Source organism: Tauraco erythrolophus, chromosome 16, assembly GCF_009769465.1.
Source record: "Tauraco erythrolophus isolate bTauEry1 chromosome 16, bTauEry1.pri, whole genome shotgun sequence".
NCBI lineage: Eukaryota > Metazoa > Chordata > Aves > Musophagiformes > Musophagidae > Tauraco > Tauraco erythrolophus.
The window spans coordinates 561,886-586,416 of NC_141480.1; the positions used below are offsets into that span (position 1 = coordinate 561,886).

The following is a 24,531-nucleotide window of genomic DNA, read 5'->3' on the forward strand; positions in this document are numbered from 1 at the left end:
TGTCTATTTTGCACAGAAACGCACATCGAGTGCACTGAGAGGCGCACGGTACAAACGGACAGAGCCAGGGCAAACGCTCACCGGGCAGCACGCTGCCGCGCTGCAGGGGCCGTGCCATGGGGGCACACGGGGCTCGAGTGTCCGAACTGGTCGTGCTCACTTCTGTCACAACACACACCATTTCGGGGGGGGTGTGTGTGTGTGGTGGTGGTGTTTCTAAAACGGTACAACAATAAGGCAGCTGAGAATGTGATGGTGTTCATCTGAAATGTGTCTGAACAAAACTGTTCTTGGAGATAAATTAAAGCCTTCCAAACCCAGCTCCGAACGCTCCTCTGCAGACTATCACTGGAAACACTGGTTCCACGCCAGTCTTTGAGCAGGACGCTGGCATTCTGTTGGCTGAAAAGCATTTTGCTCTGAACACTTCAAGGGCTTGGTTCAAACATAAACACGCAGCTGGTAACAGGGAGAGGAGGAAGAGTTTCCACGGCTGGTAGGTGGTTGCCAGTTTAGCAGAGCTCCTTTTTGAGGAAGTACGAAACTCAGAACGTTCGTGTTCGCAAAGGCTGAAATGCAGCAAACAGCCTAACTTAAACCTGAACCTTATACTGAAAATGCAGAAGAAAATCAACAGTCAGTGAAAATTCGCTCAAATATGTGTCATCGCTGATGTTTTCTGTGAAGCAGAATTTGAAGAAACAGAGTGAACTGGACAATGTTATAATACCCCGTTAAATTGCTTCTTCCATCTCCTCTCACAAAAAGCAGCAGAGCACAGAGACCGTGTGGCTTTCGAACATACTGAAATGAATGAGTTCTGAATCTAGCCACAAAGAATTCCTACAATAAGTGATTCCATAGGAAATAAAATGCTACCCTTTTTCAATTAGCAAATGAGGCAATTTTTTCTTTCATAACATTTAATGAAAGTTTGTGTCTTTCCCCCAATCCCATAATATTGCTAAATAAAACCTGTAATATCTTTTCAATTATAAACTAGCAAATCAATCACATTATAAAAAATCCAAAACAAGGTAATACAGGTGACACAAAAAGAGGACAAGAAAACACTAGTATTTTTTCCACCCTCTCTCTTTTTTCATCCTTCTTAAATAGAAAAAAAATCACAACCCTGGTGAGCTCGATAATGACATAAAACATCACGGGGCCTTTGGCTAGCTTAGTATCACAGCTCTACATCCCAAATGTTTCTGTAACAAACTTTGCTCACTTCGAATTTGAAAAGAAAGTAAAGCTTTTTTTGGCTCATCAACTTCCTTAAATAAACGTTTAAAAGATGTAGCTTGAACTATATTCCTAAAATTATACATTTCCAACATCAAGTTTCATCTTCTCCAAGAACGGGACTCATCCTCATCTTCGTCGTCATCATCATCATCTTCGTGCAAAAATAAATCTGAGGTTTCAGTCTCCTAGATGAAGGAAAAAACCATACTTGTAAACAGAGCAGCTCCATGCTGCATCCTAGACACGGCACGCAACACAGCATCGCGGTATTTCACATCGGGCTCGTTTATCGCGCGTCTCTCTGAAACGCACGCGCTCAGCGAGTCTGATGGGAAGAACAGGAGCCTCACTCATCAAGAAAGGAAAAGAAAGTCACACTTCAAAGGAAGCAGGAATAAACAACCACCCACTCCCTCCGAAACAACAGTTTTGAACTGTGTTAGATGCCTACACGGAAAAACCTCTGAAAGCTTCATGTGTTCACAACTACAGGCGAGAATAGATGTAACTTCTGCAGTGCAGCACCAGCACTGAAGCAGAGGAGCAGCCTGCCTACAGAGAACGTGAGGTTTATTTTCATAGTTCACAAACCAACATCCCATCCACAAAGTGCATTTTTCTTCCCCCTTTCCCCTTTTCTAAAACGTGGAAAATGTACCTGACTATTAAAAAACAATGGTGATGTTTGTGGTTTGCAAAAAGATCTTTTATGAAATTTCTTCAATAATCAGAAAACTGTATTCTTAAAGGGCTCTTAGCTGCTAGATTCCTAGAAGAGTGATTAGTTTTTTAACATATTTTCATACCTCTTCCTTAGACTCCTCTTCCTCAATTTCTGTGGACACAGAGGGTACCTTAGGTTTGTACCAGGATATCTGTAGCCTTCGGTCTTTGAACCGGGATCCTTGGTTAGCAGCCTAGATTGTATTTTAAATGAACATATTTTCAAAAAGAGGATCAAGTGAAGAATTTTTAAGATTGCCAGCCATGAGCTAGATCCAGGGAACATCAGGCAGATGCACATTTGAAGACCTCAAACACATGAGCCACATTCATCCGCTTCCATCTTCCAAGAGCAACTTCGCTCAAACCTGACTCTGCTGAATACTGCTCACCTCCCAGCAATCTCAAAAGATGAACAAAGCTCTGAATTGATCATGACATTGAACCTTCATCAGCGAAAGACCTACGTTACTATGAAGGCAAACAGGGGGTATCTTCCCCTTTAGTGACGCAGTAGCAACAAACACCCACACTATCTAGCTCAAACTAGTGGGATCAAACCCTGCTACATTTTAAACACAAGGGCAGACATGAGAAGTTAAAAATTCTTATTTTAGCATCTTGAAAGAAATATGTCAATTATTCTACTTACATTCTCAGCTTCTGAGCGAGATTTAAAAGTCAGAACAACACTTAATGGGGAATCCTCTTCTTGAAGGTCTTCAATATCTCCAAATTTCTATGAGAGGGAAAAAAAAAAAAAAAAATCGATTAGGAACAGTAGCAATACTCTCCAAAAACACAATCATCATGTGCTACAATTGCAGTGTGCTGAAGTGCCACTGAAATCTTATTTTTTGGACAGAAGAGTGAGCCAGAGAAATCTCAGCTACATCATCCAGCAACATTGCAGCACTTGTACCTGTATTTTTGGGCAAAGGCTCAGATTTATTGCTATTCTAGTAAGTGGAGCTTAATTTTGCAGGAGGAAAGAAAGTGTATTAATTTATAGCTCAGAAGTGAATTCAAAGAATTCACTATTTCGCTTATTCTCTTCTGCCCTTCATCTCTGTATTTCTTCAGACCTGTTAAGCAAGTCCTTTAGAACTCATCAATTTGCAAAAGAGATTCCAGCAATAGGAATCAAACTCTGCTACCGAGCTCCTCAATACGTTCTATAAGCGTACTGCTGGGAGAAAGAAAAAAACGCAAACTAGTATGGGTAAATAAACAAGAAGTTTGCATTTTTAGAATTTATATCCTGCATAGTGGTGAAAATTGGAATGACCACAGCAATGATAGTTAAATAGCACAAAAAAAATTCCCCAAGACCAAACATACAAAAAAAAAAAAGGATTCATGCACTGACTACAAGCAGCCCAAAAGAAAACTGTAGTCAACTTCGGATTTAATATGAACAGTAGAAGAGAAGTACTTTAAAAGCCAGTAAGATAATAGCTTGAATAACAGCACTGGTTGTTTGTAAAAACTTTTACTGGATTTTGCAGCTAAAGACAGCTAAAACTTTCAAAAACATGAAGTCTCAGAAATAGAATTAAAGCAAAGATCTTTTCCAAAAAGGCACTCACGTCCCCTCCTAGGACTTTTCCCAGGGTTCATAGAATCATAGAATGGTTAGGGCTGGAAGGGACCTTCAAAGGTCATCTAGTCCAACCCCCCTGCAAGGAACAGGGATATCTCCAACTAGATCAGGTTGCTCAGGGCCTTGTCCAACCTGGCCTTGAACGTCTCCAGGGATGGAGCATCCACCACCTCTCTGGGCAACCTGTTCCAGTGTTCTACCACAGTTCACGGCACTGTTATCATATCATAAAGCAGGCTGGGGTTTTTGATCAAAACACACAACATTTTTCACTGAATTTACCTAATCACAGCAGTAGTAGTGGCCTCTAACCTTCTGATAAGCAACGAGGCCAAAGCAGGAGTACAGTTCCCCAAAGAGCCACGCTTACCTCACTGCACGAAGAGCTGTAAAGTTCTCCGTTCCCACTCAAACCAGAAAACAAACAAGCTTTCAGATTACCACTTCTCTTGAGAACTCTACTGCTTTTCTGTATCCAGCTCTAAAGGGCAGGATTCTATGAAATTAATGTTCTGTATCAGTCACTTACTATGCAAGGAGCATCCAGAAATACCAAAGTGACTTGAGCAAGCTTAGATTTCACGCTGGGTCTATTTATGAAGTATTACATGATCTCCCTGAGAAGCTGACTAGCTTTGCACCTGGACACATTTCATTCTGGGAAACGTAACCGAGAGAAATGTAAAATTGGTTTTTCCTTTATTATGTCAATTAGTTCTGGTGCTAAAGCCCAGGTGGACTTTGCCTGCGAACGAGCAAGCTGCCTGCTCTCCCGTGAGCTCAGAAACAAGCTGAACTTCTTCGAAACTGACGTCCTGTTTAGCAAAACAGCACTTTGCCTCTTGAGATAGGAATGGCTAATCTGAGCAATCGTTTCTAAACGGAGAGGCTGATAGGTATTTTTCAGCCTTCTAATGTCTGTTTAAAACTATTTTAACACAGAACTAATAAGAATAAGCTCTTTAGCTTTTCCCATTAAAAGACCGTATTGGGCAGCTTATCCACAGCCTGTTCCATGAATCCAGGATGAAGTCTTTGACTTGTTTGCACTAACAGAAACAAAAAGACTTGCACCTTCAAGAATTCGGAAAATACAGTTGTTTACCAAGTTCCTGCCCACGGCAGGGGGGTTGGAATTAGATGGTCTTTAAGGCCCCTTCCAACCCAAACCATTCTGTCGCTCTTAGCATGCCTCTCTTTGCCAGTAAGCACACTCCCAGGGTATTGGTTACCTACTTAATAATAGTTCAGCCACAACTCTCCTCTTCAGGTTTTTCTTTTATTTTCAGCGTGACATCATACTTACAGAGAAGTGCTGTAACAATTCATCTTTTTCCTCTTCAACGAAGCCTCCGACTGTTAGTGCTTTGGGACGATGATCCACCACCATATGATTCAACATGCCCCTTCCTCTCCCACCACGACCCCGTCCTCGCCCTCTCCCTTGGGCTGGCGCTGTCTTTCCTCGACCAACAGGCAAAATGCCTAAGCGGGCAGCCTGATTAAGGAAGGCAAAGAACGTACAAAGCCATCCTCAGTTTGAAAGGATTTAAAACATTTACATACCATAAATACATTAAAAGCATCGATTCAAACTCACCTCTACTTGTAACTGATTCAGCTTTTTTCGCAATTCAGTTGTGTCTTCTCCAGAAGACAGTCTCTTATGAAAGTCCAGTTCTGCATCTAAAAGTTCCTTTTGTGCCTTAGAGAAAAAGGTGCAGAAGGAGGAAACGGAAGGGAAAAGCAGAACTGTAATGTGTGCTTCTAATGTTCTGTTCCACTACTTCAGCAATACGTTTATGTAGATGACACGGATCAGCACACAACAGCCATACTTCCCTCTGAATTCAGTTTGGTTTAATTGCCTCCATGCCCCTCCTCTAACCCATTTTTTGAAGGACCCAGAATTCTCTGCTTCAGAATTGGAACAAGCCTGAATGAGATACACGCAAAACTAGGTCACTGAGCTCTTTAAAACCACGGCTTGCTTGTCCACGGTTATCACTCCCAAATTCAAAATACTGCTTGGAAGTATTTTGGTCTAAGGTTGGTGCGATTTTAGGACATGATAGTAGAAATAGTTACAAAAGACAGGTGGGCAAGTGTCTTGCACAATAAATACCTCTGTCTTGGACTTCAATTTTGACGGTGTAGAGGTTGCAGATGAAGTTTTTAATTCATCCTTTAACTGAGATATTTTTCCTGCTAGCTCTTTTAATGTCTTCATTATTTCTGCTCTCTCCTCTGGTTTCATGGCCTTATTTTTCTCCAGCTTGGATATCAACATCTGTGTATTAATAAAAGAGCAGGAATATAAAATTCCAGGAAAACCAACACTGAATAGACAGGTACCTACAAAATCAGAATGTATTTACTACAAGACATTGCAGACTTACCTTCTGGCATTCTATTTGTTTTTCTAACATCTCCTGCTTCTTTTTCCTCATGTCTTGCTGGAGTTTCATTGCCTCCTATATGAGGAGAAAAATGTTTCCATCAGTGAAAAGCAGTCTGGCATTGTGTGTACTCACATATATCGTATATTCTTCTTCAAGCTATAGAAGTGAAGGCCACAATGAAAACTACTAGTCTGCAAAACACACAACTATAAAGTACATCTGATCTGGAAAAAAAACTCAATTAAAAAGTCGCTAACTTCCTGCTTTGAACGACTCTACTAAACTATTGACCCCTGCGGACACCTCTTAAGAAACATATCCTATGCTGTCATTTAAGTGTGTCATACCTGCAGAGATGAAAATCAGAGAAATGCTTCTTCAAGAAAATCCAGAAAACCCACACACGACCAAGTGTGTCAAGTAAGACACCCCAAAAGGAACACTCCCTTACCCACAATTAACCTCTAGGTGCATTTGCCAGATAGTCTGATAACGATGGCAGGAACTACACTAATGTAGAAAGCTATACAGCAATATTTGAGGATTAAGGTGTCTATCAAACCTTCCTTTATAAAGTACTTTGACTGGATGAATAGTCAAGTACCTGTTTTTTTTTAAGAGCTTCTTGCACATCATGAGGTTTAGATCCTGCACCAGGCTTCACAGATGTCTTTAAATTTGAAGAACTGTAAACCATTTTTGAGTGGCTTGTAGGAGTAGAAAAAGTCTGAAAGAGTAAAAACACACACACAAAACCGGGTAATAGCTTAAAATAAGTATGATATACCATCAATGAATTTTAGAAGAATGCATTCTGTGAAACACGAACAAAAACTTCCAGATTTGTGCAACGAGACAAAAGGACCAAAGCAATTAAAAGACATGCGTAAAGGCATTGGTGTAACAGTCAACTTGCTTGGAAGCAATTAGCTTAAATGCTTGTTAAAAAGATTTCTGCAAAAGATACTTTCTTTCCTCCTTCATTCAAAACTCCCTCTGTATCCCCATACCTACTGGGAAGACCACTGAAGCTGATCTTCTGCATCTGCACTATATTCAGCTTCACAGTCATAGTCTAACATCACAGTTTCTGATCAAACAAGGCAGCAAAAGTCACCTGCATGCTTCCTTTCTTAAAAGAAGGACTCTGCTGTGGCCAAGAACACATGCTGCACATGGTTCGGTGTGAATTAAACTGTATCAACTCAAACTCTACGCAGAAGCACTCTATAAGCTTCTGGCACTACTGTTAAAGCACAACATCAGTTCAAAAATCACTGGAAAAAGCAATTAGATTCGCCGACAAAAAGCTGACTCACATACAGGCTGTCAAATTTGTTTACTATGAAGCACTGCCAAAAATACCTTATGCTGCTTAAAATAGTGATACTTTGATTCTGAAGTCATCGTCCCTATTTTATACAAACAGCTAACAAAATTTGGGAGAAGTGGCTGACTGTGGTTGCAGGGAACATCAGTGAAAAGAAACGGAACCGACTGGGAACAAGTCACAAGTTCTGCTTGCTAGTTCCTTCTCAGCTAAGAGGCCGAAGCTGTAAGTGAAAGTATGATGGTCAGCCTTCATGAACACACCTGGGAGTCCTCCACCACAGCCCCAGCCTGGCTTAAGTCAGGCTGGTTTCCACCTGCTGCTCCAAGGCGACGTTTCACTGGGACTTTATTAAGGACATAGGCGCCAGATGCCAGCGGTTTATTCAGCACCTGTACGTTAACAGATATTAAGAAAGTGAAAGATTATATACTCTGCTTTTCTAAAGCAGCAGCCATTTCAGAAGACTGATAACCTACATGGCTCCACCGCTAGCTGACGGCGGCACAGTACCTTTGACAGATTGCTGTGCATTGTCACAGCCGGAGTCGTGGTCAGGGCCTGCTGCTGAAGGTGAAGCTGGTGGTGAAGGGACTGCGTGGGCGCCTGCTGCTGCTGCTGCTGCAGCAACGGGGGCTGCTGCTCGCCTTCTCTGTGCCACAGCACCCTTATAAACCGATTGTTCAGAACTGCCTCTGTGCTGGAAATGGCCTTCCGAGCCTCGTCGTTAGTCAAGTACTGAATTAGGGCAGCTTCGGGATCATTCTGGAAAGCAACCTAAATCAAAAGTTCGTTAGAATGCGTTATTTCTCATATCAGGCAGCAGCAAACCAATCGACAAATAATCTGCAGTCACGAGCGGGATATCCGATGGTATTAACTTATCTCAAAATACAGGTAAAACATGCTATGTGAAGCCAAGTACCTTTTGGCAAACATTACACGTACCTGCAGCGAAGCCTATATACAGTAAAACAAAATAAAATAAAATAACTCCTCCACCAAATAGCATCATATATTCAGAGTGCTGTGAACTGCCACTGGGGCATGAGTGAAGAGACCCTGGAGCTGCCTGGAGAGCTCTTTATCTGACCTCCTGGAAGACAACTGCTGTCCGGGCACGTACAACGTGCAGGTGCACCACGTTCTGAAAGAAGCATTAGCTAACACTCTTGAATAAGACTACTTTTCTCTAAAAAATAATCACAGGAATAAAACCATATCCTGGACTTTCTAGTATCATGACTGAGACAGCATGTTTTAAACGCATTATGTCATTATCGAAGTGCAGGAAGCACCACAATATCTTTTGGGCTAAAACATAAAGTTATTAACTCGAGAAATAAAGAGGCTTCCTGGGTATCTGTCTTTTATTTAGACTCTAACTGAGAACTTGAGAGAACTGCTTGCTTTAGAAAACCAAAGGGAAACTAAATGCTATTTTAACCACGTAACTCCTTGTGTTTTGCTTACGTAGTGCAAGGAACAGCACTGAACTGGAGCCAGTTCTAGGATGCAAAGTGGTAATAAAGTGATGCATATAAAAACTGTCCTGTAGCATCTTTGTCAAAATCCTGACCATGAAATACTGTAGGACCATCATACAAGAAAGAAATTGTTAGATCTCTTTAAAAAATTACGCACAAGTTGCTCAAAAACCTGAGTTGGTTTAGACACTGTTAAACTTGCAAGGATGAGACCTCGTGAAGGCTGAAGCCAACATGCTTTTACAGAATTAAGATAATAATACCGAGTGGACCAAGAAAAGGTTTCTTTGATTACCTCCTCACCCAGTTAACCTCCATAAAGATTTCTCAAGGAATGTAGTTTGGTTGCAACACTCAAGAAGGCTTCAGGGAAAACAAAATACACACACACAGGCACAAAAATCAAACTTTGTTTTTTACCTGAATGTTTACAATAGTTCCAAATTTGCTGAAATGTTCGTTGAGCTGTGTAATATTATTCAATTCTGGTGGAATTTTTCGAACTTCTAATTTTGTATTAGTATACTGACTCTTTTTCAAAAATCCTGGCTTATTCTGGTTGTTATTTGCTTGCCTAGAGAAAATGAGAGCAAGATAGTAATTTAGACAGGCATGCATATACTAAAGTAAGGCAGCAAATGTTAATGCCCATTTAACTTTTGTGTTTCTCATTAGAAGTAGACAGTCTAGGCATTAACGAAAAAGAGCTCCTCCCTCCACCGAATATTTTATCTCCATATTCCACGGACACAGATTTTCTGACCCAAACAGCTCAAATTACAGGGACTAGAGAACAGCTATATTCACAGCATTGACAGCAATAAAGTGCATTCCAATTAGTCAACTGCAGTTGTTAATTCTTACTTTCCCAGCCACGGTTTCTTTAACGGTGGACATTCCATGCTACTTGAAGATCTTTTCCTGCTGTCTGGTTCAAGGACAACTCTAGTTACATTGCTGCTGTTATTGGTAATGGGAATGGGAGGTTCAGTCTGGATGATAATATTGGCAGCTGGAGGAAAGGAAAATGGCCTGTGTTATTTACCATACATCAACAGAGACACTGGAAAAGCTTTCATTTAAACAGCAAAATATGATTGAGTTGAAAAACATAAAAATTAGGAAGGCTTTATCAAGTTGGTTAGTTCTGTTTATGAAGTTACTTCAGAGATCACTTGCTAGCCAAAACAAAAAGGGGGGCAAAAGAGAGGGGAGGCAAGAGAGGGGGCAAAGAAAAAAGTAGAGAGGAAAAAAAAAAAAAAGAACTTCAGGTTCGTGTTCTGCCCTGTGGCATGGCTGAATGAACAACCAACTTCCCTGTATTAACCCTTGACACTGAAAAAGCAACCAAGAACATGTTCCTCCCATTGCTATCCCCTTATCCCTCCATCCCATTTTCAGCAACAAGCTGTTAATTAAGCACAACTACAGCACGAAATTACACTCTCGGAGACATTAGATTTAAAGTTTTAAGCCACTTCTGCAAACACAAAGCTGGAGCACTAGATCACAATTTGCCAAGTATTTATTTACGATGTTTTTAGGATCACACTATTGCGTTAGCCTCCTGTGTATGTCGAATATTCAACTCCTAAAAAGAAGTCTGAGTTACAAGTCAACTTTCTATGGCTTTTACACATGCCAGAGCTCTGCTGATTACACTGGTGAGAACAAAGACTGGTCATTTTTGGGCACACCGTTTCGATTCTACTTTGGAGGATGATTTGAGAGCAAACCTTCCACAGCTTGACAAAGACAGCAGAACAAGTGGCCTGAAGCACTGCTGCCAAACACTCCCCGTGCCTCACAGCCAGAAAGGGTTATCAGAAGCCCAGGGCCCGCGATAAAGCCCAACCCTGCTTTTACGATGCTGAGATGAAAACAGCAACAGCAATTTCTGCAATAATATTTAACCATACTCTGCATAGGATGAGTCACTGAAGGAAATACTGAAAAAAAGTATTTTATCTACTGAATAAGAAACATGAAGTGTAACAGTAAACACTGAAATTTAACAGCTTTTCTTTTAAGGATCAGGGCAGGTAAAGCAAGAGGGGAAAAAGAAAGTTACGCTAACGGAACGAAAATTTCTTTCAAGAGCCTTGGCTTGTTCTCTCTCCTAAAAGAGATTTTGCACGTCACCACTGTGAGACTACACCCACGTTCATCCAGTTAAGGATTCAGAATGACTTAAATGCAGACTGGGATTTCCAGGGGCTAGAATTAGAACACTACTGCAATGTTCGTCTTGGAGAGAACACCCGGCTGGCAGTCAGGCCGCCAAGCACAAAAACATGCCACGACAGCTCCCTTCTCCACTGCCACCACCACCGCCGAGGCAAGGACTGCAGAGCATCACCCCTGTGCCCCAAACATACCCTTGGCAAATCAGCCTTCAGACTCCACTGCTTAATGCCATCTTTCTGAACCGTTTGTCTTTCTAGAAGCACTCGGCACCTGCACAGTGCCTTCACGGGCTACGGAGGAATAAAAACCCAACAAGCCAAACCTCGTAACGCTCCCAAGCAAGTGGTTACGTTTAACCAAAAAGGCTCCTTTGACTGCTATATGGTCATATTAGCATTTTTTAAAAAGTTAGAGATGTCTGAAAATTGCTCTGAAATACTAGATCAGTGAGAAAAACTATTGTTTTCAGCCTGAAAAAGGGGAAAAAAAGCGTTGACGGTCTTGGATAAAAATAGCAACAGCAACGACTAGAAACCCTTCCTACCTCTTGGATTTGTATCCATCTCCCCAGATGTTAGGCCAATTAGATTTGGACGCTGCGTTTGTGCTCTCGTAAAGAACTGTCGATACTGAGATCTACCAGCACTGGTAATACTAGGAGCTTCAGGGTTATAGCCATCTGGCTCATATGTATCTATAAAAAAAGGAGAGAAATGAAAGAATTTTTCAAATGAGTTTAAGACTCGGGGTTAATTTTCCTTTAAGGAAATGCACGGATGTCCAAGAATCAGGAGTTGTTTCGGATGAAGAGAAGAGAGAAAAGAGGTACAGCCAACGCATGAGCCCTTTAAAACCCTCAACTAAACTCTATGCCCAAGCCTATCTGGGCATATTCTCTCTATTTTTCACAAGCTGATTGTTACTGTTTGTCAAAAGCGCACAGTTCACAATAGTCGAGTATTGCTGATGAGCTGCCTGAAGAGGAATGAGGTGTCTGCATGACACCCTTCACAACATCTGGCAGTGTTCCAAGGGGAGCAACAAGAGATTTAGCTTGGGCGTTTATTCTGTAGGGCCTAAGATGCAAAGAGATGTTCAGTCTTTGCTGCCCAACAGCCTAGTTTACTTCAGGAACGGATTTTTGGGGAAGAAGATACTTAAGTGATTCCAATCAAAGAAAGCTGAGAAATCAGGTAATTTGACTAATACTTACCTATTAAATTCTCTTAGTTTTTGTAAGAGTGAGATCAGTTCCCTAGGTCCAGTAAGGTACTAACGATTATTTTAATTCAAAGGGGTAACCATGAGAACACAAGATGACAGAATTGACTCTTATTATTTCTCCAGCCCAAGGTCCAAATCAAGGATGACGCATTTTTCCAACCATAAAAAGGAAAAGCTATACCAGAACTAGAATGAATCAAGTCTATGAAAAGCCTCCACAGAAACACAGTATGTCCTGGAACAGAAAGGAATGCCTACACAGGGGGACTCGACAGGCTTGAAACACTCTAAATGTCAGCTCCTTATTCCACAGCAACAACAAAGACGCTGCACTTGTAAAACAGATGCTCCAGAATTTCAATATTGATGTTTTACAGTTCAATTTCAGACTCTGCCAAGAACTTTCATTAACCTTGCAGGAGTAGAACCACAAGTTTCTCCTCCAAGATATGGAATACAATTGATTGCAAGAGGGCAACCAGCAGGTGGTACTGTAACAGCCCAAGAACAGGACACGAGAAGTCTCCACAGATGTTCTGGAGAACAGAATTATGTAGTGCAACTGCAGTCAGCGATGTCCTGTGAGCTGAGACACACAGAATCGCCCAATAGAAGTAGTTCTGAAGCTGAAAGACTCAGATGGTAACATCTAACTGCCTGGCAGCATTTGGAGATAACTGAACAGATTATCTAACAAGATATTGGTGTGATTAAAGTTCCGAAGAGCATGGAAGTTGAAAGGGAAATGACATGGATCATGAACTAGAGCCGTCCTTTGAATAGGAGGGCTCATGCTTATGTAAAAAAAAAAGATGGGAATATTATAAAACATTGAGATTTAATTACCTTATTTTGCTCATGTAAAACATGGAAATGCCATTACTCCTTTCATTATCAAAGAAATATAAGCTTTGTTGGATTTAAATTGAGCAATCTAGGGCTTTCCAGGTATTTTGCTATTTCCCCTCATAAAACCCCACTTTTTAAAAAACTGAGCTCTGTTGAGGAAGATGGACATGTCCACTGAAAGCCATCCATTTCTTTTTAAGTTAGAAAGCTAGAATCAAGTCTATTCTGGAAAAAAAAAGTACTAATGTACGTGAAGACTGCAGACACTATTGTGATACAGAGCTGGGGAAAAAAAAAAATCTCTCTCATCTGCAGTAGACAAAAGCAGACAGGAACAAAGACCGGGTCAAACAGTAATTGCAGGTTTAGATCCTTCTTCTGCCTACCGACCTGCTACCAAACAGCTTGAAGAGGAAGAGATCTCTTTCTTGTGCCACTCTTACTGCTTTGAACGTACGGAACCCAAACGAAGCTCCCCACAAGTGATCTTTCCTCAGACAGTGACAGAACACTCCTGCTATTTCACACAGTAACAGCAGATGATGCACTGACCACAGCGAAAGCCATCAGACTTCTTTTTAGATTTCTATGTACTGGAGGAAGACAGAGGTCATAACTTCTAATCACACATCAATAGAGGAATTTTAAAACTTACATTTCAAGTAGACTTAAAAAAAAAAAGGTATTTGCTTACGTTCTGATACTGTATACAGTAGGTTCTGGGGCAAAGGAGGAGGTAGTCTTGCTCCGACAGGTGCAAGACTGGGCACAGCACTCGTCCCAGGCTGGTCACGATTATTTATCAAACTCGACTGCGTTAAAGGTGGCCCTGCAACGACACCATAGAATAGATCACAAAGACTTGTAACTCCACAGATAAAACATGCAAACGATTCGGTGCAATTTGTTTATGTCTTCCTTTGAGCAAGATCAAGACTCTAAATATCTACAATCTCATTACAGCAAAAGTAAGTTGAGGAGCACTGCTCAGGTTAGTTACTCTGATTCCAACACCTCTTCTCTTTCCCAGAAAGGTCAAAGCTTTACGCCAAAGGAAAAAAAAAGTGTCTTTTCTTCCCCAGAGATTTATTATGGTTAGAGCTTGCATTAGCTACAGCGGCTCCTCCCTCAGCTCTGCCATGGAGAATCGAGGCTTGGTCAGAGCAGGAGATCATAGCAGCAGCATCTAGATCACAGTTCTCAAACAAGAACTACAGGGCGAAAGGCACTCGTAGGCAAGGCATTTGCCTAGCTGGTTTTGCTCTGTTTGCACCATACCTGATACACACATTCCTACTTACTCTATGCCCAGAAAGGGACAACGAGTTACACTGCACGACCTATCAGGACACCTGCCATTGGCGAGCGCTGTCGGTTCGCTCGACAGCACGGCAGTTCCACCCACTAACACGCTCATGCAACATCTAGGGTTAATCCTGTACAAAATTATTTCTTATCTGCAATGAAGACAGGCTGAGAGAGTTGGGGCTGTTCAGCCTGGAGAAGAGAAGGCTCCGGGGTGATCTTATAGCAGCCTTCAGTACCTAAAGGGGCCTACAGGAAAGCTGGAGAGGGACTTTTTACAAGGGCATGTAGTGACAGGACATGGGGCAATGGATTTAAACTGAAAGAGGGGAGATTTAGATTGGATATAAGGAAGAAATTTTTCACTCAGAGGGTGGTGAGGCACTGGAACAGGTTGCCCAGAGAAGTTGTAGATGCACCATCCCTGGAAGTGTTCAAGGCCAGGCTGGATGAGGCTTTGGGCAACCTGGTGTAGTGGAGGGTGTCCCTGCCCATGGCAGGGGGGTTGGAACTAGATGATCTTTGAGACCCCTTCCAACCCAAACCAGTCTGTGATTCTATGATTCTGTGATCTCACAGCTGCTGCTATTTGATGCAACTGTCACGGCATGTATTGTGTTACTGGAAGAGAGAGTACTGAACAGAGTAATATCTAATACTCTACCTATTCATAGAATTTACATTATGAGATGCAGTAAGATAACAAAAAAGGCTAAAGAGTCTCAGAGATCACCATTGAGCTAAAACAAATCTTAGATGTATCCATTATCTGCTACTAAAAAGCAACACATAACAGAGCACAAACAGTAATTTATTAGAACTTTTTGGAGATTAAATCTCAACATTATTGCATTCAGGAAAAAAAAAAAGTAATCCAATTGTCAGTGATCAATCCAAACACCACCAGGGTTAAGAGATAATCTGAAAGATAATCCCCTCTGCTTCCCCACCCAATTTACTAACTCAACTTGTGCTAGGAACATCATGTTTTACAAGCTGATTTTTTCAGAATTATTTTGCAATATTTTAAATAGCACATGGCTAGCAAAGAAACTTGAACTCATTACTTTGAATGCCATAAATCTGCCAGAAAGAGACACAGAACAATGTTTTGACCTACTTGGTACCGGAAGCACAACAGGAGGCGGTGCCTGTGGATGAGCTTGTGGAACTGGCAACCTTATACTACGAGCTGGACCTGGCAAAGGGGGCAGAAGCATACCAGGAGGAGGAGGAAGTCCCGGAGGTGGTGGAGGAAAAGGAATCATACTTGGCAAGGAAACTTCATCTACTACTAAAGGATCATTTCCATGATCAAACTGGCAAAGATCACCAAGTACACAAAATCCTCGCTCTGCAAAACAGGACGTTTAACAATCTTTTTAGAGAAAAGAAATTAGTTGTCAGCAATTTGTAGTATCTCAGTTTTTGCTGGAATTTCTTACTAAAGAAAACAGGCAATCACTGATCCAACATTACATTCTCAGACAAGGTTTCAAAATACTTAAAATTAGAATAATTTTCCATAAAAGCATACAAACATACATGCATTCACCATAAAAGCTGTGGGGGGAAAAACAGTCAGAAGCACCACCTGTTTTATAGTAAACACATCCACTGCAATCTTTATCAGAAGGGCCAGTGGTTGAAGTATTTGCCAAGCACATACAGAATTGTGAACAAGCTCCATATGTTCTTATCCAGCAAGCATCAGACTGTGAGTAAACCACTTCCAGTGAGACTAGTTATTTCTCCAGTAAAATACAGGTCATACACTGTATCACATACAGGTATACTCCGCATGCTGCTGCATTTTGACTTGCTGCCTACATTTAGTGAATACCTAAAAAAAAGGTGTCACAGAATTTGAAACTGAAAACTAAGAAACAGATAGTTTACCATCATAATCTCGACATCTTCTTTTAGGAGGAGGGTTTCTGCCAAATGAACTGGGATTGCTATGATTGTTGTAGAAATTCGACCAGCTCTCCGTTGTGTTTTCAAGATGGTGCGCAGGTGCAATTACAGTAACAGCACTGGGAATAGACTGTGCAGAGGAGTACTGTTCAGCAGATTTACTGGGAGACACAGAAACTGGGTTATACGAGCCTTCTACATCATTTCTTTCACTCTTGAATTTTGATCTCTCTCGGTGCTCTGTTTAAAAACAATAAAAAAAGTTAGGTAAAGTCTTCATGCTTTGTTCTACATATCAGAGCCTTGAGAAAAAGATAATACACAACAGTATAAACATTTCCTTAAATATTCAGTATTCTGCATGTTAAACTGTTCTTGAAGGACCTTACCAATGGAATAAGAACTAAATATAATGCAAACAGGGTTTTAACTTCAGAAATCTAAATGTTTTCTTTGCAAAATGCACATTCATTCCTCTACTTCTTATTCCATTCTGGATTACAGCTTTTTCTTTTAAAGTAGAGAGGGGGGGGGGAAACAAACCTACCCCCTGCCCTTAACTAACGTGGTGTCAACATGCATTGCAATCTGTTGTAATCCATAGCTCTTATTTTTCTGACAGACCTGAATTAGCCCTAAAAGAACAATGGATCACATAGTAACCAGCTTCAATCCCAAAGAAACCTTCTCTAAAAAATACACAGTAACAAAAGGAAAAAGAGGGTAACACTTATGTTGCAAAAAGATAGATCTTGGCAGGGGGTGGGGTGGAGGTGGAAGTCAACAGCTTTATCAACACACAGCACAAAAATACCAGCTACCAATATCCACTGGTGTACACCTGTGGATAAATTAAGAGGTTAGCAAAGAAGAAAACAATCTCCTTAACTGTCCTACTCTGAAGAACAGCATCTTAATAATTTCAGGAACACAAAGCTCTCAAAATTTGGTTCAACCACTTGAGGTTGTCCACAGCCTGCTAGACCATACAGTACGCAGGAGTCGTCAAGTCATCACACATGGCTGACATTAGATGTTCCCCTAAAGCAGCACCTTGGGTACCCACCTGCACTTCTGTTTGCATCACGGTCTTTGCTTCTACCCCTGCTGCGGCTACGACTTCGACTCAACCCTCTGCTTTTACTGCGACTTTTACTCCTGCCACGTCGCCAGCCGGACTTCTCTCTGTACAAGTCACTCCGGTCGTAGTATCTGTCATAGTCTCTCCATTTTCCATCATCTCTCTTTTTCTCTCTCGTTCTAGAGGAGACATATGCAGACCACAGTTAGGAAAAGAGAAACCGAATGAAAAACACAAGCTTGCAACAAGGTAAGACATGGCTCGTTCTTCCCATCCAGTTTGGACAGCGAAACACTCGAGTCAGAATTTCCCAAGTTACACAGAAAAGTACAGAATCTCAAAGCTGAATCACGAATTCATAGAAACCAGCAACGGAAGGACTAAGAAGAATCGGAAAGGTGGGACAGTCACACGACCAAAACAGAACACGTTTTAAAAGCAATATTGACACAGTGTGAACAACCCCCTCCAACAATGCTTTCCATTTATATAACACGGAAAAGAATGGAATTGATGACATTTCTAGGTATTAACATTTGAAAAATACTGTCATTTTTTCCAGAAGAGACCAACTTCTAGCGAAGAGTTCTCATGCACATGATGTAGCAGACACAGAATACATTGAAGACAGAGAAAAGGAGGGAGAAAAATACCATTTTTATGAAAAATCACTACCTACGAGGTAAAAATCCACAGTTACAGACTGCCAGCAAATACAGAATACATTAATATTTTGGTTCAAAACTAACCTTTGTTCACTGGAATCTGCACGGCTTCTCTGTGGACTGGAATACTTCTTTTTCCTGCCATCCCGCTCTTCTTCAACTGACTCTTGAAAATTCTGTTTAAGAGACAACTACCAAACAAGAACGAGTATCAAGACCAAGATTCAGTTCAAGTTGCAGTTAGCATCCCACAAAACCCAATATTTAAGTATTACTTGCACAGAATACTTCAGCACTACAAGTAATCAAGTGCGAGAGGTTGTTGGGCTTTTTGTTTCAAAGCTGTCAGGTTTTTCTGCAGAGGAGACACCCCAAAATAAAACTACTTGGATATTCTGTTTTTAGACAGGACTCATGAAAGGTCAGTTCTCTATCCACTCTTTATGTCGTTGGAGCGAGCAATCCTACACACGAGGTGGCTTTTGAATCTTGTAACTGGAACACAACTGGAAGGAGTTACTTCTCCACGTAGATACGTCGCTAGTGCACACCTGGAAATAACTGCTTCGAACCCAAAAGCTGTTCACACGGCTGAACGAGTCACGTTCCTTGCTGGCCTCGACAAAAGCAGATTTAGAAGTCTGCCAGCTGTACCACTACTGTAAATCACTTTGAATCCATTTCTACTTTTTCTGCCTTTGCTGTCATTTTACGCTGCTTAGAAGTTACCCTAAGTTTTGGTGGCAAAGGTTTACATGCAATAATCTTTAAAATATTTTTTTCCAGTTAAAACAAATAGGAAGGCTTCCTGCATCCTTGTTTAGGATTATCTGGAGAGAACTGCTAGAAATATTCAAGACTTGGCTTGACAGGGCTCTGGACAGCCTAACCTAAGGCCCTGCTTTCAACACCAGCGGTATCACATGGTATCTGGGGTCCCTTCCAACCTGGACTGAGCTATGATTCTACACCTGGTTTGGTTTGTGTCCTCCATCTGCAGGAAGCGTGTAATACACTGAGCTAGATGACAAATCATCAAGGCCTTACTGATGTTGGGATAACTGAATAATGTCCTGATCCTGCCAACTTGTCCCATAACGCTGTCCTAGATATCTTCTTTTGCCTTATCCTTGTCCCCCCCTTCCCAAACCCCCAGAACCTCTCCTTTTTCCCCCACTAGAGCACTGGTTAAGTCAATTGATGGTAGTTCTAAACCACATTTTATAAATTATGGCAGTACTTTGAGAACTGATCAGCAAACTATGAAAGTGAAAGTCTTGTACAGTTGCAAATTACGAACGTCCATCACCAAAGCTACTTCCATAAAGTGTCATAACTCTGGGTCTCATCCTCAGATAAAAAAGGACATTGAAAAGAGAGAAAAAACCTAAAGAGCAACTTTAACTTAAATCGACTGACGAATCACGTTTCGTCAAACAATAAACAATGTTATATATTTCACAACATAACATAACACAGTTTTGTTTTCGTTGGCTGACAGACTTCCAGCTGCAATTTGTCACCTTCAGGACCGTCAGCCAGCTCTAATTCTGAAGACGGAACAGATCACTCCAGCAAGGTCCTTCCTTCGTGTTACTGGAGGCTCGCAGACAAAACCACAAATCTGACTGCCCACTTAGAGTACTTGTCAGAAAAACCACGCTCTCCATGGTCCATTTACAAGAAGAGCAATAGTCTTTGCTCTTAACACTGCATGACTTAAACACTCCTGGAGTGAGGGGAAAGGGCTAGAATTTTAAATATGCTCTCACTTTTTTTGCACCTTTCCTGTAGTAATTAAAACACATATCCAGGCTAAAGTATCTGTGCAAACTGTGATCAGAGCATACAGAAATTAAGAATATTTACTTCCATAGCAATTTTCCTCCAACTCTCTCTCAAAGCTGGTACATTAGGATGCTACAAACACAGAGAAGAGGTCTTGTCCCTTGGAAAAATCACCAACTTAGAAGAAAAAAACCACCTATCTTACACAAGTGATAGCAGAGGATTATACAATATACAAAGAGACTTAGACAGCTACAGAAATACTACTTCGCTTTTCTCAAAAACCTGATTGTTTTCAATTTTGTCAACAGAACTTAAAAACAAGATGAAAGAAAGAATTGTTGGCAAATGAACGTTACCTCACTTTTTAAAAGTAATTATCCCTCAATACAGAGGTTATCACATTTCCCTGATTTTAAGTATTACAGAAAACATTTAAGATCATTTCCCTTTCCAATTTTGTATATTCTGTGAGCAACAGAAATTTTTTTGAATGACTTTGCTGCTTCCTCCTCCCTTAAACCTTTCCAAATCATTATCAGCTCGTATTGCCAGGGACATCCGAATAGGATTTCTGAATGCTATTCATCTAGGCCAAAGGTAGACTCTACAAAGGGATTTTAAGATGTTCTTCCCTGAATGGTCAGCTTCCATTTTTCTTCAGACGCACAACGATCTTTAGTGACAATAAAAGTGGATTTTTCTTTCACATTTTGCCTCACAAACATATGAGATGGCTAATTTGAAAATTAGAGGCAGGTAGAAAAAATAATGTTACCTCCTCCTTGACTTCTTCTTTCTCCTGTCCTGCAGGCTTCGCTTCTACTTTCGTGGGTTCAAGAGAAGGAAGATAACTCTTTGTGTACAGACTTTCAAAAAGTTTATCTACAAAACCTGAAGTTTCTGAGGATACAAAGCACAAGAAAAACATTGTTACATATTGACTTAAGGGCACTGTTAGATTCACCAGGAAAGTCCCTGCAAAACATTATCCGGGCGGACTGCCCACAGCAGCAGATTAATCTGAGATTAACGAACATTAGTTCCATTTGAGGAGCTGGAATCACATTTGTGGAACTTGAGGTGGTTTATTTAGACAAAGAAATTCATCAGGTATATCAAATACAGAAACTGAGACTTTACTTTGAATCATATTTACAACTCTGAAATGGGCAAACGTGATCAAAACTTCCCAAGGCCACAGTTATTCCGTTAGCTACAGCCAGCAGCCTCTTTACGGCAGTTTTTGAGAGTAAATCCTTCACAGAACGCGAATCACCAGTTTAACATCGGATCACAAAAAAACGCACAGTAACTTCCCCGGCAAGCGCCAGATTTTTGAGTGTTTAAAACCCTGAACTTGAACTAAATTGCTACGAGAAGCTCACCAGAAGCTTGAAGGATTCATAGGGACCAGGTTGTCCAAAGTTACCACACATCGGTCAGAGGAACCTCTGGCGGCGGGACCGATGCTCTTGAAACGAAATCGCCAGCGCTTCTTTCAGAGGATTTCCTCCCACCCACCACGAACAAGACCAAGCTACACAACTTCATCTTAAGATTTTTTTTTTAATTACAAGATTTTTATTCCTTCACGCGCTGTAGGAAATAATCAGCGGCTAACAACAAGTATTTTGAAGGCGACGCTGGTGCATCACCCCCCCTCTCCCCTCCAATGAAACGAGAACTACTGAGCGGATGAAGCCATGGAGAGCACGTACCTTTTTGCAGAAAGACATCCAGCTGATCGGCACAGAAAGCTTTCAGCTCCTTCTCTGGTTTGTCTTTCTTGACTAATGCCACGACATAGTTGGCTAAGGCCGAGGGGTCTGCGTCACATCTATGGAGAGAAAGAACACTCTGGACTCTGCTGAAGGACGCCAAAACCCCCGTGCTGGACAAGCACTGTCACAGAGCAGCCACCCAAGAAAACCCGGCAACACGTCGGACACTTTCCTGGCACCTAGCACCAACACAGCTGCACAGGGATGACTGAGCCAGCAAAGTGGGTTTTTTTGGTTTGTTTTTTTTCAATTACAGCACAATATTTCAGTTGCCTTGTGACCACTCCCCCACCCTACCACACCTGACAATGTTCCCACTTTTGCTCCTTCCTGAGCTTTGCTTAGGAAAAATCACTTTTCCTCTTTTTTACAGTAAGACCCAGTTCTATGCAACTGAGCAGATGCCATTGCTTCTTAACTTTCTCTAAGCACAGCAACCACCACCAAGTACGACTGCACAAGAACAGCAGAGCAAGGACCAGGAAAGTCACTGCAAAATTATTGTGAAGTATTAAAGTGGTTTTAAAGTACTAAAAAAGTAGTTCAGAAAGATATATCGAAAAAGTATATTTTCAATATGCACACGGATACATTCTGTACAGCCTAACTTACCGTGCCTAACGCACTGGGGTTCTCCTTCCCCAAGGACTACTCCATGCTGACGGATTTTACACTAACCCTTTAACGCTGGTAAAACACCTCAAGGCTGCAGTTACTGACACGGACCCGCTCCCCGCACTACCTGAGCCCTTGTCCAGCTTCGCGAAGGCCAGAGGCAGCCACCGTCGTGCAGCAACGCTCTGCCACCGATCTCTGAACTGGGAATCTCTTTAGACTCCATTATTCAGCTACTAGAGAAACGCTGAAGGTAGGAGCCTGATTAACAATGCTAAATGAATAAGCGACGGGTCCTCGTTTTGTGCCTCTCAAAAGATGCACACGGAAGCTATCAGGTGGTAGTTGGAACCGAGGACAGTTGGACAATTTAAAGATTTGGGGGTTTTTTAGATTAACATTTAGAGAGGGGATTGTGTATTTTCTAAGAACATTAACTACGGAAATAGAAAAAAACAGCATATAGACCTCAAAATAATCTCAATTAAAAAAAACTCCAACAAACAAAACACAAAAAGCCATGCAGATGACAACTGGTTAGAGAAAATAAAAATCTTCAATGAGCAGGCAACCAAGCAGCTCTACTCCAAATTAGTTTGCTTGCTGTTTCCAACTTCCAATGGAAACAATGTTAAATGTAGCAATTAACAACAAAGAAACCACAAATTTACAGATTTTACAATTCTTACACACACACAAAGAAATAAGCTACATGTAAGGTATTTGGTGGTAGTGCCCACATGCAGCTGACTGTAAATATTTGTTTGAAAATAAAGGGGATGATCCATCACTTCATAATCATTCCTATTCCTTCCTCCATACATTCTTTTTTCTTAGGCACCACACTGAATTATGCATTACAGGAGCACGTGTAAGGTGCGTACGCTCCTCCAGGTTAACCATTTCGTATTTTCACCCGTGAATCCCCAACTGTCAGGACACACCAGCAAATTCAATGGTTCTCTGCCACGAACTCGCATTCCTACGGCGCAGCTCAGATACAGCAGGAATGCTGGACAGCGAGACAGGGGCCGACTGGAATTGGCAGTGGAGGTGCAGGAGCAAGAGTTACGCTCCAGTCCAGACAGGCTTTCAGAAGGATTTGACCAAGGACCAGAGAGACCCACTATCTTAAACCAGAAAAAAGGATTCGTGAAGAGTCTTCAAAGGCCAGCTACTTAACGGCGACAACCGAGTAGCTCCAGGGCCTATTTAAAACATGAAAATAGAAAAACATCTGCAGAAATACCAGTTAACTACATATTGCAAACGCGTGTCCTGGAACTTCACGCTCATTTTCGCTCTGTGCAAACTGCAATTCCAGCCCGCTGCTGCCCAGCTCCCGCCCGAAGCCCCCGCTGCACCGACGCCACAGCGCCCAGCACCCGGCCGGCGCGCAGGGCGTCCTGCGGAGCACCGCGGCCTTCGCTGCCCACGCGAAACCCCCGGCACGGCCCGCTGCCCGCCTCGCAAAGCCGGAAACCCCGGGCCGCCCCGGAGCCCTCCGCCGAGCCGGTCCGAGCCCTTGTCCCCCCCCCGCGGCAGTCCCGGCCGTGCGCTCGGCCGCGCCAGCGACTCGTTTACCGGCCACGGTTGCGTTTTACGGGCCGTGCGCGACCTGACGGCAGCGGCTGCGATCGCGCCGCCGCGGCGGCCGGCGGGCTCCGCGCAGGTTCCACGCGAACCGACCCGCGGCTCTCGGGACAAAAGGCCGCGCTCCGCGCGCCGGCCCTCGCTCAGCCCCGGCCCTTCGAACCGGCGCCCCCCGCTACCCGACCGCGCGCCCCGAGGCGGCGAGCCCGCCGGGCAGCGCTCCGTCCCCTCCGGGGCCGCAGGACGCGGCGCTGCCCGGGCCCGGAGCGCCGCGGCGGCGGGGCGCGGGAGGGCAGGCGGGTGCAGGCCCGGCGGGCAGCGCCCCGCCGCCTCCCGCAGCCCCGTCCCGCCGGCGCTTGGCGCCCCGCGGAAAACGCCGCCCGGCCCGGCGTCCGCGCCCCCCCCCCCCCCCCCGCACCGGGGACCCGCTCCCGCCCGGCGGGGCCCAGCCCTGCCCCGCCCGCACTCACATCGGCTCCAGCAGCTTGGCCAGCCAGGACTTAAGGGCGTCCACGTTCTCTATGATCATGGTGGCGCCCCGCTCCGCCCGGGCCCGCGCTACACCGCCGCCGCCATCGCCGCCCGGCCCGGCCCGCGCCCCGCAGCCGTCGCCCGGCCCGGCCCCTTCCCGTCGCCAAGGCCTAGAACAGGAACTAGCCGCCACCTCACAATGCAACGTGCTGGGCGCCGCGGGGGCGGGGCCAGGCTGCCGCTGACCAATCCGGCG

At 43.0% G+C, this 24,531-nt stretch overlaps 1 protein-coding gene across 4 annotated transcripts; it reads right to left on the reverse strand.

The window, feature by feature from the left end:
• Nucleotides 1-205: 205 nt before the first annotated feature.
• On the reverse strand, nt 206-24,356 carry RBM27 (RNA binding motif protein 27). Of its 4 annotated transcripts, XM_086621368.1 has the most exons (22): nt 24,275-24,356; nt 21,534-21,652; nt 20,591-20,715; nt 18,109-18,215; nt 17,345-17,538; nt 16,827-16,913; nt 16,261-16,524; nt 15,482-15,715; nt 13,751-13,885; nt 11,528-11,677; nt 9,661-9,808; nt 9,217-9,370; nt 7,823-8,086; nt 7,573-7,701; nt 6,584-6,706; nt 5,977-6,051; nt 5,703-5,867; nt 5,178-5,282; nt 4,884-5,075; nt 2,627-2,713; nt 2,058-2,168; nt 206-1,436 (listed from the first exon to the last, which is right to left on the reverse strand). In XM_086621368.1, the coding sequence occupies exons 1-22, from the start codon at nt 24,331-24,333 to the stop codon at nt 1,350-1,352; spliced, it is 3,114 nt and encodes a 1,037-aa protein (XP_086477494.1). In that variant the 5' UTR covers nt 24,334-24,356; the 3' UTR covers nt 206-1,349. The 4 variants fall into 4 exon arrangements, with proteins under 4 accessions (XP_086477494.1, XP_086477495.1, XP_086477496.1 ...); XM_086621369.1 differs by lacking the exon at nt 16,827-16,913 and having other exon boundaries at nt 16,261-16,518; XM_086621370.1 differs by lacking the exons at nt 2,627-2,713; nt 16,827-16,913 and having other exon boundaries at nt 16,261-16,518; nt 18,109-18,200.
• Nucleotides 24,357-24,531: the final 175 nt, after the last annotated feature.